The 23,988-nt window shown below is 36.6% G+C and overlaps 1 protein-coding gene across 2 annotated transcripts; it reads right to left on the bottom strand.

Annotated features, from left to right (window-relative positions):
- Positions 1–6,038: 6,038 nt before the first annotated feature.
- Positions 6,039–7,602, bottom strand: LOC145165501 (uncharacterized). Of its 2 annotated transcripts, none has more exons than XM_079084238.1 (3): positions 7,487–7,602; positions 7,304–7,394; positions 6,039–7,034 (listed from the first exon to the last, which is right to left on the bottom strand). In XM_079084238.1, exon 3 carries the CDS (start codon positions 7,022–7,024, stop codon positions 6,398–6,400), a length of 627 nt encoding a protein of 208 aa, XP_078940364.1. In that variant the 5' UTR covers positions 7,025–7,034; positions 7,304–7,394; positions 7,487–7,602; the 3' UTR covers positions 6,039–6,397. The 2 variants fall into 2 exon arrangements, with proteins under 2 accessions (XP_078940364.1, XP_078940363.1); XM_079084237.1 differs by having other exon boundaries at positions 6,039–7,072; positions 7,487–7,601.
- Between the last annotated feature and the right edge of the window lie 16,386 nt (positions 7,603–23,988).

Below are 23,988 nucleotides of genomic sequence, written 5' to 3'. Positions count from 1 at the left end.
GAAGCGAAAGCAAAAGAGGTGGCGGAAATGAGAGCGAAATTCGACGAGCACACTATTTATTAATAAAAGAAAAAAAAATGACTTGAAACGTCGTCATTTGGGGTTGCTAGAAAGGCAGGCACGGGAGAAGCAGGAGCAAAAAAGAGGGAACTAATGACACATCAGTTGTCAATTCTTCGGACGAGCGGGAAGAGTTTGACGACTGATGATCTAGCGGTGCTACAAGCGATAAAGGAACAAATTAGGAAAAAATATTTAGGTTAATTAGGATTTTAGGAGTAATTTGAATGGTATTTTAGGAGTATTGTTGAATTAGTAGTATTGTTGTGTGGTTTTAGGAGTGATTTGAATGATATTTTAGTTGTGATTTTAGGTTTAAAATTATGTTTTTTTAATTGTAATCGTAATCTTAGATTTCAAATATTATGTCTTTTTTTTTTTTTGTTTTTAAAATTTTATGTTTTAAGAAAATATATTCATTTTAGTAGAAAAAAACGTAAAAAGGCAAAAAAAATGAAAAAATAAAAAAAACGGTAAAGAAAAAAAAACCAAATTCGAAAAAAAAAATTAAAAATAAAACATTTATTCTCAAAAAGTTGGTGTTATAACAAGCAAACCATTTCACCACTTGGTATTATAACACCATTTGCTTATGTGTCATGAGAGGTGACACAACTTGATGTTGCATCTTGTTGCTCACACATAATGCTCTAAATAATGTTGGTATTATAAAAAAAAATATTAAAAGATTATAGGTTTTGTTTATGTAAATCCCCCAGCCAAGCTATCCAGTAATATTTGGAGGTGACAGCTATGCATGAAAGTTGATCGGCTTTGGAATCATTGGCTATTTATGTAAATCCCCCAACCAGCTAGCAGTTCAGTTATTCTGACATCGTAAAGTTGGGGATTAGGTTTATCAAAGTCATCGTAGAATTTTATTTGTAGGATCCTTTAATTAAGGCTCTAAACAAATACTTGGCAACAGATGTTGGTTGTGAGTTGTATCTGTCGAGTCCCTTAAATCAAGTAGTTGTGAGTTCGAGGCTTCACATTGACATTAGTGGGTTCTAACTTGTTTATTTTTACTAACCTAACAAAAAAAGGAAAAAAAAAGGACCAAAGGATTGTGTGTTTAAGGAAATCCATATCGCAGTAAAGTTATTTCTAAATGTGATTCTCTCTTCATTACATCATTGGAGCATACACAACTGTACATGGTACTAATTAATGAATTTGTTCTTAACACCCCCCCCCCCCCCCCCCCCCCCCCCCCAGCTAACATAAAGATTCAATTTCAATATTTTCATGGAAGCGGTCTAATTCAGTTGTGAAGATATGTTGCAAACACTATGGTAACAGGCATACATTAAGAAAGAATTTGTGTTCTTATTAGCACAATTAATTTTATAAAGAACAACGACCCTCGTTCTAGCGAGAACTTGTGTCAGTGTATATAGGTAATTATGCCATTACGTCGTTGTAATCTTCAGTTGAATATTGCTATGATATTGTTCTTCTAACGTATGTATTTAAGGTTTTGGTTTGAATATTAATTCTAAATAAATGTAGGGTTTTTAATAAAATAGATGAAAACTCAAATTAGGAAATTGTACTTTTACCTAAGGGTAACTAACAAAAGACATGCATCCTGCCTCTGCGCTTGTTGTTCTCTCTCTCTCTTTTTTTTTTTAATTTTTTTTTTATATAATTTCCTTTTGCTGCAAAGGAAAAAAAAGAAAAAGAAAAATATATATCTCCCTTAATTGATGAGACGGAAAGAAGTCAGAATTGCAAGTACAATTAATGTGGAACATAAACATACCAAAATAAGAACCAGTGGCCAGATACTTTCTCGAGGTTTAACGCACCCCAGCGATATTATTGTCAAGTCTCCCATGTTCGTCTACACAAATATCCAGTTCTGCTTTAATTTGGCAGTACACATAAGAAGGGTCGTTCTTGTTACTGCAAGAGAGAGGGGTAATCATTATCGATGGCTTTTGTGCCCATGCAATGGAATAAGACGTGTGCTTCTATCATGACCCCACCTTCTAATCTCTTTGCAAAACAACTTTTCACTATCCATATCTTGGTCAATTTGTTTTACTACTCTTCTATTGGATTCATCTCTCTCTCTCTCTCTCTCTCTCTCTCTCTCTCTCTCTCTCTCTCTCTCTCTCTCTCTCTCTCTCTCTCTCTCTCTCTCTCTCTCTCTCTCTCTCTCTCTGGGTGTGTGTGTGTGTGTGTTTTCATAAAGAAGAAAAAGAGAAAGAAAAGTGATACAGTCCCACAGTGATATGAATTTATAAGCATGTCAGCCCTAGGGATCTTGTTGTTATTCTGTTTCAAGGGTTTATCTTTGTTTTTCCTATAATAAACCATTCAAATTTCAAGTCTATAGCAAAATTTTATTTTTTACAGTGTGTATTAATCTTCTTTTCTAGCAAAAAAGAACGGTATTCATGAGATTTAGCTTAAGCTTATGACAAATGAATCAATGCAAAATGCAATATAAGGTAGTATTACTGTACAATTAAATAATTCTGTTATTCTACAATTGTTGTATGTTATATATACATACTAGATCGGATTTAGTTCTTTAGAAGTAATTTTTTGATGAAGATATTGAAATTCAGTGTGGATGATTCACATTTAAAGATCCAATAACAGCATCTTTGACCCCACTAAATTAAAACTCGAACGCAACTCTATAAAATGAGAAATTGATAGGTACACTCTAAATTTGGAGAGTAAATTTTATCATCTCCCAGGCACTCTAATTTTAGAGGGTAAAATAGATTTTATAGTGAGGTTGGAAATGAACCTATCTAAACTCTATTTTAAACTCTCTATCTAAACTCTATTTTAAACTCTATATATAATTTGAGTTGCACAATAATAAGTTAATTCGAGAATTCTCAATTCAGCTTAAAATGAAATTGTAGAATCCCTACATGAAAATAAGAAATGTAAATAAATAAGAAAAAAACTGAACCTAAAAGCACATTATCACATTTATAAACATAGGAAAAAGCAAATGTTTGTCTTCAAAGTTGACTTTGACAAAGCAACATAAGTTGGTCTTTCTTGAAAAATATGATGATGCTTATGGGGTTTTGTGACAAATGGATTTCATGGATTATGGCTTGTATCTCGTCCCCTAAAGTTTCAGTTCTTGTTAATGGAAATCATGTCAAAGAATTCAAACCCCAAAGAGGAGTTCGTCAAGGCGATCCGTTGTCTTCTTTCCTCTTTATCATCGCATCAGAGGGTCTTAGAGCGGCAATCTTCGAAGCAGCAGAAAAATGTTTAGACAAAAGTGTTTATCTCTCCAACAATGGACCGAACCTCTCCATCTTTCAATATGCGGATGATGCGATCTTTCTTGGCGAATGGCCCAAAGAGAATGCTCTTAATCTTCTTCACATCCTTAGATGTTTTCATATCACCTCCGGTCTCAAAGTAAATCTTTCCAAAAGCAAGGTGATGGGTATCGGGGTTAGCAACCTAGATATATCCTCTATGGCTTTCCGACTCAATTGTGGGGTTGGGTCCCTCCCTTTCTCCTATCTTGGAGTTTCGGTCGGGGCCAACATGTCCAGAAACTGGAGTTGGCTACCTGTGACTAAAAATTTCCAAAAGAAGCTCTCATTGTGGAAGGCATGTAACCTATCCTTCGGCGGTAGATTAATCCTTTGTAAAAATGTGCTTGGCAGCCTTGCTACCTACTCTTTTTTTTCACTCTTTAAGGCACATATGGGAGTGATCAAACACATTGAAAGAATCCGTAATAAATTTTTTTGGGGTGGTAGTTTGGACAACCGCAAAACAACCTGGATTGCTTGGAAAAAAGTTTTGAATTACAATCAAAATGGAGGCCTTGACATTGGAAGCCTTCATGCCTTTAATCTCGCTCTACTTGGCAAGTGATGGCGGTGCTTAAAAAATGAAGACGATGCTCTTTGGAAAGAAGTCATCTAAGCAATTCATTGTAGTGATGGTGGAATTGGTCGTGTTAGATCTACTACCAATAGACGTGGTATTTGGGGAAACATTAGCCACTTGCACCTTGCACTTGATCATCAAGACATCCACCTTGCAAACATGTTTCTGTGGCAGAATCAAAAGTGGAGCTGGAGTGAAGAACCTGACGGTAATTTCACTGTTTCCTCCCTTAGGAGGATTATCGATGCTAAAATTCTGACCAAATGTCCGCTCAAGACCGCTTGGAATAAAATTGCACCAGGTAAAGCTAATTTACTTGTTTGGAGGGCACGATTAGGTAGATTACCAATTCAAACCAATCTTGAGCGCATTGGAGTTAATGTGGGTTCTCTTCTATGTCCCTTATGCAATACAAAACAGGAAACAGAAGGTCATATTTTCATGGATTGCTCCATTGCTTTGGAGGTTCAGTCTGCCCTTCATAACTAGTGGATCGATTTTCCTATTGTTGCAACCTCGATTCAACATGATTTCACTCCTGAGTGTGTTGCTAATAACCTAAAGAAGGAACACACCAATATTTCTGTTGTTTTATTAGCCTTTGCTTGGGTGATATGAACCTTCAGGAATGGGATTGTATTTCACAGCAAAACGAAGAACACCATTGTTCTTGTTAGCGAGATTAAGGTTCTTGCCTAAGTTTCATGGAAACGGATACGACAACGGGAAACGGGAAACGACAAAACTCAAAAAATCAAGATACAGATACGGCAGAGATACAACAATATATATATATATATATATATATATATATATATATATATATATATATATATATATATATATATATATATATATACAGTTAAATTTCCAACATCCTCCTGGCTCCAACAAGTTTTTTCAGTTTAGTCACATAGACCCACAATGGAGGTTGGTCTATTGATGTAGTTGATGATCATTGTGTTTCTTGAAAAGCCATAATCGATGATAGGATTAGGAATTAGGAGAATCAAGAATGGTGAATTGGTGATGAATGATGATCCTTGTGAATTGCGATCATCTTTGATCGAGAAGACAGGAGACGACATGAGACTTTGATCGATGATTGGTAAGAGACTTAGGGGAATACCGAATACGTATTGAGCCTTAAAAATAGTAGCCCATTAGCCTTCTTTTGATTTAAACTTAAAAAGCCCATGTAAACCCTAAAATAAAATAGAAACGGTTAGGAAACTTCACCGAAATTTCAATGAAACTTTGAAGAAACGTTTCCTTGATACACGATACTTCCAGGAAACGTTTCCATGGAGTATCCGTTTCCATGGAGTTTCTGATACGGGAACGTGAACCTTAGAGAAGTTTCCGTGCATCATAGGTTCTTGCCTTCTATTGGCTTAATATTAGAGCTAGGAGAGGTTGCATGTTAAATTGAAATAACTGGTGTTTAGATCTGAATGCTTAATGTCTTAATGTCTTGTAATTCTAGCTTCTCGCTAGCATTTTCTTTAGAATGAAAACTTTCTTGTTGTTTAAAAAAAAAGCATAGGAATTTACTTCCTTTTTGCATTGGCATGCCTAATTTGATATAAAGTAATGAAGTAGTGATGCTCTATGGATTTTCCTGCAATTTGCAACACTCAACTTCGAAGATCGAATTGAATAAACCAATTTTTTAGACTCAATTTCAATATAACATAGACATTGTTTTAGATATTGTATGAGTTTTTTAGTAGAAAAAACGAATTGCCTAAGGTTTAACTGACAAAAGTCTACCATAGAATAATGACTAAAAAGTTGGGATCTATCGGACAGTCTTTTTTTTTTTTTTTTTTTTTTTAACAGCAAGACTTGTATGATATTAAGATCATAAGTTCGTAAGATCAAAACCTAGATTTAAACAACCATATTAATATCATGTTTAAGAGCTAATAATGAAATACTACCTCGTTTGCATCAACAAAACAAAGTTTTAGAGTTTTATCAACCAATTCAACGAACAAAGTGTTAGCTAAAAGGAAATTAGGAAAATTGGAACTCACAAAGCGTTCATGAATGATCCGCATTTAGAATTTGGATGAGAACTATCAGTATTAATACAATTATGATTGATATTTTATTTCAATTTATAATCACTCTAACAACAGGTGTAATGGATCGTAGATGGATGGATATCTCCATGAAATGATTATGCACAAGAAAATGACACTACATTGCGTGTAAGCTTATTCATGGACATCTTATTTACCTCGAGACTATCCCAGCTTCATTATTCAACTAAAATTGATCCCTCTATTTCTTCTAATATACAATATACTTTGATAATCACAAACAACAAATCAAAAAATCAGACCTTTTTCAAATGAAAAAAACGAAAAAGATTGAAGCTTCTAAAAGAACAGGATAGCAACACACACTCAATTAAGGTAGAAAAACACACCATGTATCTCTTTTATGAAGCCCATGAGCTGCATCCTAGACGAAGCTCTAGATCAATACCTTCAATTGCCGAATCATTCTTCTGTAACTTGTTGCCAGTACTAACTTGTTGGTTGCTTTTATAATTTGTTGACGTTGATGCTTCAGTGTTATAGGAATTAGAGAGGGAAGAATTGAAGCTATGAGGAGACATGGTTGTTGGAAAATTCATGAAATTATCAGTATTGGGATGGGGAGAAATGGAGAGAAGAGTGGACGGATTATCTTTAACATTATTTAAAGAAGAAGGGTTGAAAATGGCATTAGGGTTTGGTAAAGAGTACAAAAGGCATAGACCGCCATTTCCAACAAGCTCTTGTGATGGAATCAAGAGAGTGGAAGAAGGCCGAGAAGAAGATATATTAGGGCTATTAAAATTAGGCTGGGCTTGGTGGAGCCGAGCCCTATCCCGGCGGTGGACGTTCATGTGACCACCTAAAGCTTGAGCTGACCGGAATTCTCTTCTACAAAATGTACAGGTGTATGACCGCGGTGGCCAAGTACTTCCCATGACATTTCCGGTGTCTTCAGCGAAAGCTTTCACTTCCCATGAATCAACTTCCTCCTGAGAGTTTATCACCACTGAATTAGTGTTCCACATCCACAGGATCCTGTTGATGTTGGTAGTGAGAAAAGATCAGCCAATACCCTATAATGGTAGAAACAATATTAATGGCGGAGAATGTTTGAGGATGAAATGTGAAGGAAAGGGTTAAATAAGAAATGAAATTTATTTAAAATACTAGAGACAAAATAGAATTCTAGCTAGAGAGCGAGAGCCAGCACATGAGTTTGTGACTTAGTTCTCTATATTATATTGCTATTTTAAACAAAGTATTAAGAGTAACAAAGACTAAAAGACTAATTAATTAAAATAAACCTTTTTCTACATTGATTTCAACGCTCATCCAATCTTTCCCTTACTATGCCTCCATGCTTGTTTTTTTTTCTCTCTATATAATTCCCTTTTGCTGTTAAGGAAAAAAAAAAAGACATCTCCATTAATTGATGAGATGGAAAGAAGTAAGGATTGCAAGTAGATTAATGTAGAACATAAACATACCAAAATAAGAACCATGCACTGGCCAGATGCTTTCTCGAGGTTTAACGCACCCCAGCGATTTTATTGTCAAGTCTCCCATGTTCGCCTACACAAATATCCAGTTCTGCTTTTGGCAGTGCACCTAAGAAGGGTCGTTTTTGTTACTGCAAGAGAGAGGGGTAATCATTATCCATGGCTTTTGTGCCCATGCAATGGAATAAGACGTGTGCTTCTATCATGACCCTACCTTCTAATCTCTCTGCAAAAGAACTTTTCACAATCCATATCTTGGTCGATTGTTTTACTACTCTTCCATTGGATTCATCTCTCTCTCTCTCTCTCTCTCTCTCTCTCTCTCTCTCTCTCTCTCTCTCTCTCTCTCTCTCTCTCTCTCTCTCTCTCTCTCTCTCTCTCTCTCTCTCTCTCTCTCTCTCTCTCTCTCTCTCTCTCTATATATATATATATATATATATATATATATATATATATATATATATATATATATATATATATAGGTTCAGATATTTAAAGTAATTATTGTGTTATTGTATGCATAAATGTGGGCAATCAAAATTTAAAATAAAAATAAATAATTAAATAAATAAATATAAATAGGTAATTTGATAATTAGTTTCCACAAATAATATCCTATAATTATGGTAACCATTGACTTCAGCTACCTAGGGTTTCTCCATCCATCGGCTTTTTAAAACCACCATCTACCTAGGTCCGCCAAGTGCTGAAGCAAGAAGCGGGAAGGTGTATCATTTGCCTGTCACCGACGGATCTTGTCGACACCAAAATCACGTCCCTTCTCTTCCAGCCGCCATTGACTCTTCCAGCCGTCATTGACTCATTCCCTCCATAATCAATAGCAAGTAGCGATCAGCAAGGCAACAACCACCGTTTGACCCATCACATATTCGTAGGTGCAGGTCAAAATCGACGAAAATAGGCACGCCTTCCTTCACCTCTTGCAAAATTGATCGACATGAGCCAAGGAAATAAGAAAAAAACTGCAGCTCTCCTTGTGTACCTTCTTCGGTTCTTCCTGTTCGTGTTTCAACAATCACGTCCCCAAAAATCGATATGGCTCTTGTTCTGTCTCCACCTTTTATCGACGCCACACACACAAGAATAAATCACAGGTATCAATATTAAACTCGAAATTGGATATCTTTTCTTCTTTAATCGATCACACCCTTCTTTCTCTTCTTGCTTTCTTGAAGCCGATCACAGGTTTCTGTTGATCTAGAGTGAAATAACAAGCCACTAGTTGACTCTTCACCCTTCAAATGCATTGTTGAAACTGATTTCTTATTTTCTGATTTCTTATTGATCCATCCCAAACGAAATCCCTAATAAAAATGTACGAAATTAGGAATCTTCTGTTGGATGATTAAAAAAATACAGTCTTGAATGATGACATTGAACGAAACCTGTGCAAAATTGCTTACATTTACAAGCTCCAAGGCATAGATTAACGATAATCTGATAGAAACGAATGTAAGGTACAATGGTTTTCTGATAGACTCGATGTGTTTAGGTTTATTGGGAATTTGTTCTGATTGTCTAATTTTTACAGGAAATTGAAAGTTGTTTTGATGCACACCAAGCGCTCGCTAAAATGCTTCAACTGAATGGTATTTCTTCATTTATAGTATTCTATCAGAAAAGAATGTTTTTTTTATGATAATCATGAACATATTCTGTTAGAATGCCCCGAATTAATATAATTATTGGTAAATGAATTCCAATTCTATCAGAATGAAATCACGAATTCCAATTATACTGGAATGGAATATGTATATTTTCTCACTAAAATATTCATTGGATTTGTTTCCACAGAAGCTGATGCTTGAAGAACGGACCACGAAGTTTGAACGTCGCCTCTTAGCAACATTATTCTTTTAGAATAAATTAGTGTATTTGTTAGATTTTGATGTTTTTTTCCCGATTTGAAAGTTTTTTAGTTTTATTCTTTAACAATAAATGTAAATTTACAATTGTTACATGTATTCTACAAGAATTAATATAAATTTTGTTTTAATTCTTCAATTGCTGGTTCGAGAATTTGTTATTCTACAAGAAATATGTTCAAGAATATTTTTATTATTTTATGGTTCTAGAATATTTTTATTTTTGAACATACTCAAACATATTCTGTCAGAATGTCTGAATTAAAAACCTTATAATTAGTAAAAATCGAATTTTTAAAATTAATAAAATATATGATCCCTTAAAATATGCAAATTTCCTTTATTAAATCTATATTAATTGACTAAAATACCCTTCTAGTTAAATTGGATGATATTTTTCGATTATATTTAATTAAATAATATGTATTAATGACTTTCTTAAAATAAGTAAAATGATTGGCCCACATTTAAGCATACAATAACACAATAATTACTTTGAATAGAATAACCTAAGCCTATATATATATATATATATATATATATATATATATATATATATATATATATATATATATATATATATATATATATATGTTTTCATATAAAGAAGAAAAATAGAAAGAAAAGTGATACAGTCCCACAGTGATATCAATTTATCAGCATGTCATACTAGGGATCTTGTTGTTATTATTATGTATTTCTGTTTCAAGGGTTTTATTGCATATATTCTTTGATTTTACATATAATAAACCACTCAAATTTCAAGTATGTAGTTTTAGCCTAAAGGGTTATGATTTGTAAACAATTAACATTTATAGTCCTACATGAAAATTTATAATTTATTATGTTGTATATTATAATCTTCTAAAACATAAATTATCATGCATAACTAAAAAGTAATGCGTACAAATCACTCCCTACAAATAAGTTTTTTTTTTTTTTTTTTTTCTTTTTTTTTTTTTTTTTTTACATAATCTTCTTTTCTAGCGAAAAAGAAAGGCATTGATATTTAGCTTAAGCTTATAACAAATGAATCAATGCAATCTAAGAGCATCCAAAATGCATAGTTCAATATGAGAGTTGATTCAGGTGTCATATATATATTTGACATTCAATGTGTTAAACTCTACTACTACAAGACGTTATGTTGACATTCAATAGATATGAAGTTCAATGATCATTGAACTTTTCAATAGAAAAAAGAATAGATTTTAATAATTAAATATATTATAAACACTACAAGAAATAAGATCATTACCGGCGACGTTATTAGTGGCGACACCGACTTTTAGCGGCGACTCAAACTTGAGTCGCCGCTAAAAATCTGTGGCGCCGGTAATTATTTGTCACCGCTAATAACGTTGCCGGTAATGCTTTGGGGCCGAATCCGCACTAACACATTCTGGTAGATCACAATCGTTCGATCGACGATCTAATCCAACGATTGGGGTTCCTTTTCGCACAAAGTCAATATCGGCGACAAATTGTTGCCGCTAAAGGTCGAAATTGACGCTGCTAAAGGTGGAAAAAACGACGCGGTAATCTTCCCTCCAGAATTGTCGCCGCTGTTGATGTTTGTCGCCGCTAAAGGTTTAAGTGTCGCCGATAAAGGTATTCGCGGATAACAAAAAAAAGGACACCTGCTCTTCACTTTCTGCTTCTTTCGTTCCATTTGCTCTCGCTTTTTTTTTTTGCTTCCCCGTTTCTGTCCATCAACGTTCGATCAACCACCAAGTAGATTCCGACGAAGGGGAACTCCCCATTGTGAGATTACCGACGAACGGGAACATCAATTTCTGGCAAAACCTGTACATCTCTGGCGACGATAGGCTTCAACTTCTGATTTCTCTTTCTCTTTCTCTTGTAACATCGATTCCAGCTCCACCTTGTGATTAATTGCAAAATAATTGTCAATTTCAGTTTTTTTTTGTGTCTCTTTGTCTTGGTCACCGTTGGATACTGTCACCACCGATGACACCACCACCACTACACCATCTCTTAAATTCCGACCACCACAGGTTCTATCTACTATGAATTTCGAGATTTTATTGCAAAATATGTGTGTTTGTATATATTATGTGGAATTTGGCATATGTGTATATAAATGGTGTATTTTTTTCATCATCAAGCGGTCTTTTTTGGTGTATTTGGTGTATGTATGTGAAAATATGTGTATTTGGTGTATCTATGTGTCTATAGTATGTATATGAAAGCATGTGTATTTTGTAAAAGTAGGATGCTATTATGTATGTATGTGAAAGTACGTATATTAGATATAAGTATGATGCAATTGTGCATTTGGTATATGTATGTGCAATTTGACATATGTGTGTACATTTGGTATAATATCTAGGTGTATTTTGTATATGTATGTGAATTTATGTATAAATGTCTCTATGAGAATGTATCCGTATATGTGGTATATGTATGTGAAAGTATGTGTATTTGATTATAGTAAAAATGTCTCTATGATGCATATAAAAAAATATGTAGTTAAAATATTGGTATAAGTAGGATGCTATTGTGTATTGGATATATGTAGTTAAAAATATGTAGTTTAAATTTTTGTACACCATGGCTGCTATTATGGGCCGTGGACATGGGAGTGATGGAGCCGATGACCCACATTTCCTACGCGGTAGAGGTGTTGGTCATCATGAGCAGGATGGTAAGTCTTATTACGAATTTTTATTTATTATTTTTATTCAATTATTATAAAATACCGTTTCTAATAATTTAAATTATATTTGTAGTTGTGCCATACAGGAGAGTCCGAGAAAAAATGAAAAACATTAAGCTCAAAAGAACGCTCTTACAGAATAAGGGAAAACTGATTGATATGGAGTATGATAGGGATATGACATATGATCCCGTAGGAGAGGCGAATGACATGTTTGGACATGAAGTTAGGAAAATAATGTGTGGGATGGTCCCTTTTGATAAATGGACTTGGAAAAAAGTTTCCCCTGTTATAAAGGATACAGTAAAACATCATTTAGGGGTAAATTATTTATATAATATTATTTTATATGGTTAATTATGACTGGTTTTACTTAGCTAACTTTTTATTTCTTTTTGTAGACAAAGTTTGATTTGGATCAGATGTCCCAGGATCCAGACGCTGCTATGCTGTTAGAGAGTTTTGAAGCGACTTTGATAAAAGGTTATCGAGAGCGTAAAGCTGATGCAAAACAATAATTTTTGAAAGTCGGGGGATATGAGGATATCCCGAGACCATTAGCCACCCCCACATGATATGAAGGTTGATAATTGGAGGAAAACAGTTTAGTATTTCCAAACGGATGAACACATAGCTGCTTCAGAAAGGAACAACGTGGAATGCAAACGAGCACCGTGGGGGGTCGAGATCGTATCGCAGTACTTGCTATAAGAAGGTAACATACGATATATGTAATTATTTATTTAAAATATAATCTAGTTTTTAATGTTAAATAGAACCTAAAGAGAGTGGTAACGTTTCACAAGGCTCATACCGATAAGAATGGTGTATGTGTTACTATCGAGGCGGAACAACAATATTGTAACGCTTGATATCTGATATGAAGTTGATTCCAAGTTGTTTATGTTTTCTCTTTGGGACACGACGTGTTGGAGCCTCAACACGGCCTGTCGAGATGTTTTTGGCCGCGGAGTTTAATGGACCAACACGGCGTGTTGGCAGCTGGGAAGGAAACCCTAATTTTTAGGGTGTTACACCCTATTTAAAGGCCTTAAGTTCCCTTAAACGGCCTCCTTACCAGCCTTCTTTGTTACCTAAAACCCTAAATCGAGAATTGAGCTTTCTTGGTGTGATTTGGATTAGATGTCCCGGGATCCAGACGCTGCTATGCTGTTAGAGAGTTCTGAAGCGGCTTTGATAAAAGGTTATCGAGAGCGTAAAGCTGATGCAAAAGAATACCTTTTAAAGGCCTTAAGTTCCTTTGAACAGCCTCCTTACCAGCCTCCTTTGTTACCTAAAACCCTAAATCGAGAATTGAGTTTCTTGGTGTGATTTGGATCAGATGTCCCGGGATCGAAACGCTGCTATGCTGTTAGAGAGTTCTGAAGCGACTTTCATAAAAGGTTATCGAGAGCGTAAAGCTGATGCAAAAGAATACCTTTTGAAAGTCGGAGGATATGTGGATATCCCAAGACCATTAGCCACCCCCACATGATATGAAGGTTGATATTTGGAGGAAAACAATTGAGTATTTCCAAACGGATGAACACATAGCTGCTTCAGAAAGGAACAAAAAAGTTCGTGGAATGTAAACGACCACCGTGGGGGGTCGAGCTCGTATAACAGTACTTGTTATAAGAAGGTTACATACGATATATGTAATTATTTATTTAAAATATAATCTAATTTTTAATGTTAAATAGAACCTAAAGAGAGTGGAAACATTTCGCAAGGCTCATACCGATAAGAATGGTGTATGTGTTACTATCGAGGCGGAACAACAATACTGTAATGCATGATATCCGGTATGCAGTTGATTCCAATTTGTTAATGTTTTCTCTTTGGGACACAGCGTATTGGAGCCTCAACACGGTGTGTCGAGATGTTTTTGGCGGCGAAGTTTAATGGACCAACACGGCGTGTTGAGGTGCCTGAACACGACGTGTTGGCAGCTGGGAAGGAAGCCCTAATTTTTAGGGTGTTGCACCCTATTTAAAGGCCTTAAGTTCCCTTGAACGGCCTCCTTACCAGCCTCCTTTGTTACCTAAAACCCTAAATCGAGTATTGAGCTTTCATGGTGGTGTTCTTGATGTTTTGAGTGGATTTTTGTGGATTTTTGTGCTCATTTGAAGGAGCTTTGGAGTTTGAAGGTGCCTAGCTTGGAAGGAAGGCCATAGATCCAGAATCTCACCACTTGTTGCAGTCTTGAGGTATCAAGTTCATACCTTGCTTTGTTGTTGATTAGATATTCTCTTATGGGGTTTTGTTATGATTTTTGGCTCATTGTTGGGCTGTCTAAGGAGTTAAGTTGTTTAAGGGCTTGTTCCTTCAGATTTGGGTTTGTTTTAGTATGCTTGAGCTTAAAGGTGCAAGCTTTATGAGAAGAGAGGTGTCATGCATGCTTCTAGTCCTCTATTAAGTCCCTTTTTAGCTTAAGAGCTTCATTTAGTCATATATGGACGTATAGTTGGCAACTTTACGTGATAATCCAGCTCAAGGAGGTCAGATCTATGTTTTGGGGCTATGTCTTTAAGGATTAAGTGCTTATTGGTTAAGCTGCTAAATCTCGAGCAAACACAACGTGTTGGCTAGGGATTTCCCAATTATATGGACAATGGAAGAACACGGTGTGTCCAAGGGGCAACACGACGTGTTGGGTCAACATGGACTCTTGACCTTGACTTTGACTTTTGCAGTTGAACAGGATTGACCATTGGGTCCTTTGGGCTTGGTTGGTGGGGCATTGTTAGGCCATCTGAGAACAAGTGTTCTGGGTTAGGGAGAAGTCAATGGGCTTTAGGGTAAGGCCCATGTAAAGGTTTGGGCCCAATTTGGAAAATTGGGCCATAAGTGGACCTTAGATGATTATTTGATTTGTGGTCATTTGATTTTGAGTTTGGGCCTTAGTCTTGGACCAAACTATGTGATGGGAAAAATGGTATTTTTACCCCATATATGTGGATTATTGGATTTGGTTTGGAACCCAATTGTTAATTGGGTGTTATTTGTTTGATAGCTTGGGGTTTCTAGCAGATCAGCGGTCAGAGATTTATTCGTGGGTTCAGCTGTCGAGGTGAGTCCCCTTACTGTTCTATGGGTCGAAGGCACCAATGTCGGCCCATTTGGTTTGTGTATTATAGGAAGACCAGGGGGTGGCCCTTGGCAATCTGTATGCAAGTCCAGAGTCTGAACTCTGGCAGTTAATTAGTTAAGTAGTGGTAGTTTGTATGCTAGTTGTCTTTGAGATGCTTTCATGGAAGACCAGGAGGTGGCTCCTGGCATTTGTCTGTAAGACCCAGGGTGTTGGCCCCCGGCCTGGAAAGGAAGACCATGATACGACTCTTAGCATAATGGAAAGACTATAGATGGTACATAGAACTTTTTATTGATTACTGGATGTGTATGATATGTATGGCTTGTTTGATATTTATGGTATGTGGTATTTAGGGACCTCACTAAGCTTTGTGCTTACAGTTTGTGGTTTATGATTTCAGGTACTTCCGGTTCGAAAGGGAAGGGCCCGACTTGATCACATCGCATACACCCGTGTTTTCCGCAATTCATGATTTTGGGAATGAACTCTGATAATAGTTTTATTTTGAAATACTTCTAAATTTTTGAATAGAGGTTAAATGAATGTTTTGATTAATTATTATAAAAAAATGAAAATTTTACCCTATGATTTTCGGGATGTTACAAATACATAAGTATTTAATTATAATTTTATCAAATAATTAAGTGTTTATTTATACTTAATTGTTAATCACTTTTGGATAACACAAAATATGTCACAACTGGTGTTTTTACCAGGAAATTCTGTGATCATGTAAACGTCATCTATGATAATACTTGTAACTCTAACTTGATATCATACACTATGTTCATTCTATGACCACAAACTTAATCAAGATTCACAAGTGAAGTTCAAAACTATACACAAAGTATCCAAATAGTCAATTGGGGAGTTGAAAACCCTAGAGATCCAGGTTCATGTTCATTATGGACTAGGATTTCCTTATTGGGCCTAATGGACCAATAAGCATTCAATTCAACTATATTGGGCTTAGAGACCCTATTTGGATTCTAAATGGACCCAATTCATAAATCTATAACATTTTGGACCATTTGGGCCTAGAATGATTCATTCTAACCCTAATGGGCCTTATTGGGCCATAAATGAATTAATTTGACCTAATGGGTCATAAACTCCATTCCTTTTATTCTAATGGGCCGAGAACCTTCCATTTGGGCCCATAATATCGAAATCAAGCACTAAAGGCCCAACCACTCCTCCTTTCTCCTCTTCCTTCTCCCTCTCGGCCCAACAACAAAAACAAAACAAAAAAGAGGAAAACAAGGTAAATTGTGCACATGCCACCTCATTTTTGTTTAAAGGACAACTAGGCATTTTATACAACATACAACAAATCACTCTCATGTTTACATGCAAAACCTTCTCCTTCCCTCTCTTTTCCTTTCTCTCGGTCAAAAACAAACCACACACATACACATAATATCAAATTCTCTCCAATACACTCTCAAGAACATCCCTCCCCTTCCATAAAAATTTTTCGAGAATGAGAGCTTTCCAAGGAGACTTTTCATCCAAAATCACTTCAAGCTACACTCTTGTGGTAAGATCTTGTAAACTTGAGTTGATTTAATCCATATTTAGCTAACTCACTCATTATAAACACCTATTCTCGTGATTTTTGCTTCCTAGAACCTCCTAAGTTCGAAAACCACTTAAGGAGCTTGCTAGAGCCAAAAATCACATCAACTTCTTCCATTACTTCTTCAAAACTGAAACATCAAAGCAAAGGTGAGTTCATACCCCCTTGTTTTCGGTTTTTACTTGTTTTTGGGGGAGAATACAAGTATTTATGTGAAGATCTATGTATTTATGCATGTTATGTGTGATTTTCTTGGCTTTTGTTGTGTTTGTGTGATAAACTCGATGGATCTATAAAAATCTAACAAAAATAAGTGAGATTCACAAACAAAAACACTATAGACACCATACTACAAAGTTAAAAGTGTTATAAATACCTAAGTTGTGAAAAACAAAACAAAATCTTGTATAAGGATCATTTTTGGCAAATAAACAAAAGTTTGGGACAAAAGTGACACCTACGGTTTTATAAGGACTAAAAGGGGTCACATTTGCTTAAAAATGAGTTTTTATAACAATCATACTTTCCAAAGGGTCAAAAGTGTAAAGTTGTGCATTTTGGGCCTTAATGTGGGCCTCACGGCTTATTGGGCCCAAATTGCAAAAATATCAATTTTTGGGGATTAAAATGTTATTTAATCAAAACTTGAGCCAAAAATGAGAATAAACGAGATTAGGGGCTGAAAACGACACTATCTCAAGATTTGGACCAAAAATGTTAATTTTATAAAAATTGGGCCGAAAATGTTATTTTATTCAAATTAGGGCTGAAATTGTATTTTTCTGCAAAAATGGGCTGAAAATGTTATTACATGTATTTTTGGGCCAATCCCGTCATTTACTAAACATTTGGGGCGAAAATATAAGTTTTTATAAATTTATGGGCTAAAATGTTATTTTAATTTAAAATAGACCAAAATGACATTTTATGTAAGAATAAGCCTTTAAATGTTCAAATTAATTCTTGAGGGACCTAAAGTGAAATTTTTAATAAACACAGGTTCTAATTATAGAATTTTGACGTATCAAACTAAAAATAGCATTCTAACAAAACAGTTGACTTTTTATAACGTTAAGGATAAAGAATTCGACTAAACGAAATATATTATAGCAAATAAACGAAATACAACAATGGTGCGATAATTGGGCCTAGTATTTGCTATACATGTTTATTGGACCTTCGTGATCCATTTACATGTTTATTGGACCCAATGTATTCATGACATGTCTATTGGGCCTCAGTGACCCAATTACATGCTAAATGAGCCTAATTTAGCTTTTACATGTTATTGGGCCTTAGTGGCCCATTTACATGCTAATTTAGCCTCGAAATAACTTACACGTCTAATGGGCCATAGTTTCCTTTTCTTCATGTTTGTTGGGCTTTACCTTTTCATTTCATGCATCATCTAGTGTTCGAACTTCTAAATACATATAGCATTATACAAATTCATGTGTAAACAAATGGGATCTAGTGAGACGTGTCAGTTAACATCATTGAGTGTATGGACATAGCTTGTAGTTATAATCAGAGTCTCCTGGAGGGAGAGCGAGAGTTTGTGTATAGATCTATACGGGGGTGACTCCCCCACACCTGAGCTGTTCGCTACAGTTAGACTAGGCCAGTCTAGGGTGACAAAACCTTGATCGAAAATCCGGCGTTTGGAAAAAATGCCAAGACAGGCAAATCAGTCACTATCATGTATGGTTATAACGACTCATATAGAGATCCATTCCCATTAAGACATTACGGAAAATTAAAAACTCGTAAGTCATAATGATACAAAACATTTCTACAGTGCAAAGACCGTGACATTTATATAAATAAGAAAATATCGGATTTTCTTGGGAAATACTATTATTCAAATACCACTTACAACATAAAGAATACAAAGAAATTTGAACTGCATTCCTATATGTTACTACTATGAAATTCACACATGCATTATACTCGATTTTCACATAATTTTTCAGACTTTTTTTTACAGAAAATTTTGGATTTTCTGGGTTTTACAAACAATACAAAGAATTTTATTCAAACATGCTTATGAACTCACCAACATTATATATGTTGACCGTTTTCAAAATAACTTGTATTCTCTGGTAATCGTTAAGCAGAAGGACTTTCAAGTGTGTATGGATTTATTTTATGTAATGTCACTCATCGTACTATTAATACTTTGGATTTATGTAATCTACGACAATGTACTTGATGTGAACATTATCAGTTGTAATATGTAATGTTTGGTGATGAATGTGTTATGTTTCATGTATATTCATTGTGATGATATTTCAATTGATAGTCACACGAGCCCTCAGACGTTTCCGCCGTCTGGTTCGGGGGTGTGACAGGTTGGTATCAGAGCATTGTTTATAGTGAACTAGCATATCTAACCATACTTGATATGCAACTATAAATACAATGGGACTAAAACACTCTCAATAAAGTGCATACGTTAAAACAATAACATTAAAAGTCTCTAGTGGAAATGGAAGGTTGTGATTAAACCCGGGCAGTTATGTGGTTATATTGGGGGTAAATATAGCCTGATCAACTATATTTATTCAAAATATGACCAACATATGTTTGGGGGTAATTATGGCAGGAAATTGACCTAGAAGCTTACCTCATATCCAAAACTTCGCAGGAATTCAAACATAAATAATTAAAATACTATAAGAGTATTTTGGAAATACTATATGCATATGTGATTTATTTTTTTGTACAACGTCTTACACCCCTCCCAACTTCTCGCACAACCACCATGGATGGAGCACATCAGGGCATTCTTTTCCACCAAAACCTAGTGGCTCATGGAGAAATTGAAGAAGACCCCGTGGTAGGACCCAAGGCAGCCTCTGACCTTGAGGAAGAAGAGTCTACAGACATGGACTACGAGTTTGATGAGACCGATGATGACGAAGAGGACGATAAGAACACTGACGAAGTTTCCGACGATCCTCCTACCACAGAAGTGCATCAGGACCACCCTATACCGCCAAGGGGCTCCATTAATGGAACACGCTCTTCGGAAGAAGAAATCGCCGCACTTCGACAGCAGCTACTGGCAATAGAGATGCGAGCTGTGCAAGCGGAACAGGAAAGAGATGAGGTCATTAGAGAAATGACCGAGATGGCTACTTTGGTAGCACATCATTTTGGAATATGATATCGCTATGGCTGTTAGACGCATCTCGTCATGATTATGATTCACTCCCTCAGTTACTAGTATCATTGTGTTTTCCCTTTATATGTATGCTACTTTATGTATTATCGACCTTATGTTTAAGTGATCACACTACTCATAGGGTCGTCATGCTGCCGGATTTTATATTTCCCCATGCACTGTATGCCTTCTGGCAAATTTTCATGTATTAAAAACAATTAGTATTAATGAAAATGATTTATGTTTTTATCGTGATGTTGTTATCTGCTATGTGTTTTATTTCCTTGTTTTATGTTAATGCATGGAATTACTTAAGTACACACTCGATACGTCGAGTCTATGGAATTCTAAGCTCAGAATACGATATGTACTCAACATCTTTCCGTTCTCTGACAAAAAGATGCCTCAAAGACCCAACCGTGGAAACAACGCAACACCAACCCCGTCGGAAATAAACTCGGTTGCATTCCAAGCAGCAGTGTCTGCTGCGATCACTGCAGCACTTGCGCAGATTCGCAATGGAAACAACGGAGAAGGCAACGGACAAGGACCTGGAAGCATAAATCAAGGAACAAACCACGGAGCCACACAAATATGCACCTACAAGGACTTCACCAACGCCAAACCTCGAACCTTCAATGGAACAGGAGGTGTAATAGCCCTGAAAAGATGGATTGAGAAGGTGGAATCAATTTTTGAAATTTGTGGGTGTCCGGATGGCTGCAAGGTCAAGTTTGCGGCCTGCACATTCACTGATCAAGCTCTCTCCTGGTGGAATGGCCACATAGAGGCCATGACACTCCCGGTGGCGAACGCGTTGCCATGGGAAGAGCTTAAAGAAATGATGCTGGCTGAATACTGTCCAAGAGGTGAAATTCAGAAGATGGAACAAGAATTGTGGAACCTCACGGTTCAAAACTCCGATATCGACGCATACATATTCAGGTTTAGTGAGCTATCTCTTCTGTGTCCCGGAATAATCACCTCAGAATGGAAAAAGATTGAGAGGTTTATCTGGGGATTGACTGTACCTATCCAAGGGAATGTCATTGCGGCAAACCCTGAGACGTTCGGCAGTGCCAAGTGTCTGGCTAAGAAATTGTATGATCATGGCAACAAAAGGGTGCCAAAACATTAGAAGCGGAGGTTAAGAAAGTAGGTGAGAGAAAGAAAGGGAAAAACAACAACCGAAAGGGAAAACAAAACTCCGAATCATCAAAGAAACAACAAACTGTGACTGTCCATGCTGCAACTCAAACTACCACCACACCACATGCTCCAGCCTCATCCACGCCAAATGCTCCAAAGCAGTACTCAGGAACTCTCCCCAAATGTAACAAATGCAACTTCCACCATCAGGGGGAATGTAGAGAGATGATTTGCACAAGGTGCAACCGGAAAGGCCATACAACAAAGTACTGTAGGACTCAGCTTCAACAAAACCATATGCCAAACAACAACAACAACAACAACAACAACAACAATAAAAACCACAACAACAACAACAACACCACCACCAATGCTGGGGCCAGTCATACCTGTTACAGATGTAGGAGAACCGGGCATTTCAGGCGTAATTGCTCCAATGTTAACAATCAAGGAGCTGGAGGATCGGGAAGAGTTTTGACTTTGGGACAGGGCGAAGCAGTCCAGGACCCTACCGTTGTCACCGGTACGTTTCTATATAACAACACATATGCATGCATCTTATTCGAAAGTGGAGCAGAGCGAAGTTTCGTTAGTAACAAGTTTAAGCATTTACTAAAACAACGACCCCAAAAGCTCAATGAAACCTTCACGGTGGAAATGGCTAATGGGAAGACTGAATCAACTAGAGATATCTATATAGGATGCACGTTAACACTAAACAACCACTCTTTTCAAATAGATTTGATGCCTGTAAATGTTAGGAGTTTTGATGTGATAATTGGCATGGATTGGTTAAGCCCCCATCATGCTTATATTATGTGTCACGAGAAGGCCGTTCGCTGTGACATCCCCAAATTTCTCGGCCAGAAAAGACCGATTTAGTTTATGCTTTTAAAATAAAATCAGAGTAATTTTCCCAAAGATGTTGCGGAATTTGTTCCCAAAACAAATATAATAAAAATTTGTCAAAACATTTCTTAAAGAAATATATTCTCCATTTCATAACAAAACCTCGGGATGTCATGTTCGGATACAGATCAAAAGCATAAACAGTATATTATAAGCCTTACAACATTTATTTACATCTACTGGCCTATAATCTAAAATCTCTCGTTAAGTCATCCAACTATGCTCTTGCCACTACCTGTAATACAAGAAACTGAGTGGGTTAGGCTTGGAGCCTGGTGAGCATATAGTGTTTTCAACCCACAAATAATAAATTTATTAATTTCATCATTCAACAATAAATTTATCAACCAAAAATAATCTTGATTACCTATTCCCGTTATCCTCAATTTACGTCCCTAAAACAACTATCACAAGGGACCTAGCCTAAGGATTTTCATCAGGGTGACAACACTGCTTCGGGGGTTCCTCAGCAATTTATGTCAAATAAGGCAACCCTCGGGGTGACAACACTGCTTTCCTCAGCAATTTATGTTAAATAAGGCAACCATCACGGTGACAACACTGCTTTCCTCAACAATTTTATGTCAAATAAGGCAACCATCGGGGTGACAACATTGCTTTCCTCCGCAATTTATGTCAAACAAGACAACCAATGGGTTGACAACATTGCTTTCCTCCGCAATTGATGTCAAATAAGGCAAACATCGGAGTGACAACACTGCTTTTCCTCAGCAATTTATGTCAAATAGGCACGAAGTCACATCGTCGCCAAGGTTTATACAACAGGCACTAAGTCCACAGCTGCCAACGTACATCTATACCGTACTTTCATCCCTCATTCTTTATCTACCCATGTTTTACCCAACATATTTGAAGATAAAATATATATACATTTTAAATCATTTTAAACATGTATAACACATTCAGTCAACATCCATCCCAAGTAAACAAACAACATATATATACATAGCACGTATTTTATATAAAATACTTCATATCTATGTGTAAGATGAAAGTGACTATACACTCACTTGATTTAACGATAATCGGGCAGCGCTTCATTTCCTAAAACAATCGTTTCTGATAAAACCGGGAGTTTTATTGAGAAACCGGGCTCTACGAGGGCTGGGCTTCAAAACCGAAAAGATAAATTTTTCTGGGTCTCCGGGTACTTCGGAACGTATTTTGGGTGTTTGGTATAATACCGGGGCTTTGGGGGAAGTTGGAATGGAAGAAATATGGGTTTAGGGGTGAAAAATGGCAAATTTCCAAAGTTACCCGGGAGGTCTCGCACCCTTCTATTTATAGGGGCGAGCTTCGGACCCGAAGCAAGGAGAAGGAGACACGCGTCGCACTTGCGAGGCTCGGAGGCGAGGGAAGGCTGATGGCGGTGCGAGGCTCAGACATGCGTTGTCTTCGGATTGGTCCAGCGCCTCGGATGACTCACCTGCTTCGGACACACGTCTGCTGACTCACCGAGATCGGACACGGAGAAGGCACGGGGCGGCTTCTGATTGGCCGAGCCTTCGGTGCGAGGATAGTGCGACACACCTAGCCAGCTGGCCTCGGATGACTCAGAAATTCGGACACGTGGCATGCTACGAGCGAGGGTGACGTGGCCTATTCCGAACCATGCGAAATTTCTCGGATTTCGTGTTTTTCTCGATTTTTGAGCCAAAACTTCTAAAATCCATAACTTTCGCATACGAGCTCCGTTTTTGACGTTCTTTATATGCACACGTAGGTAAAATTACGCTCTACAACTTTCGTTTAGACTTCGTTGGCTAATTTTGAATTTAAATTTAATATTATTATTTTTAACAGACCGGGACAGGAAATCCGTTAAAAATTCATAACTTCTTCATCCGACGTCCGTTTTCGTCTGTCTTTTTACCGTTGTACTACTATTGACGAGACCTTCGATTCTCGTTTAGGTTGTGTCGGCCAAAAATCACTCGATCTGAAATTCGAGTTTTTCTGCTAAGCTGAAACTTAGAAAAATCATAACTTCCTCATACGAAGTCAGA

This window comes from Lactuca virosa, chromosome 3, assembly GCF_052849685.1.
Source record: "Lactuca virosa cultivar CGN04683 chromosome 3, Lactuca_virosa_CGN04683_v6, whole genome shotgun sequence".
Lineage (NCBI taxonomy): Eukaryota > Viridiplantae > Streptophyta > Magnoliopsida > Asterales > Asteraceae > Lactuca > Lactuca virosa.
This window is presented reverse-complemented; position numbering and strand designations above follow the sequence as displayed.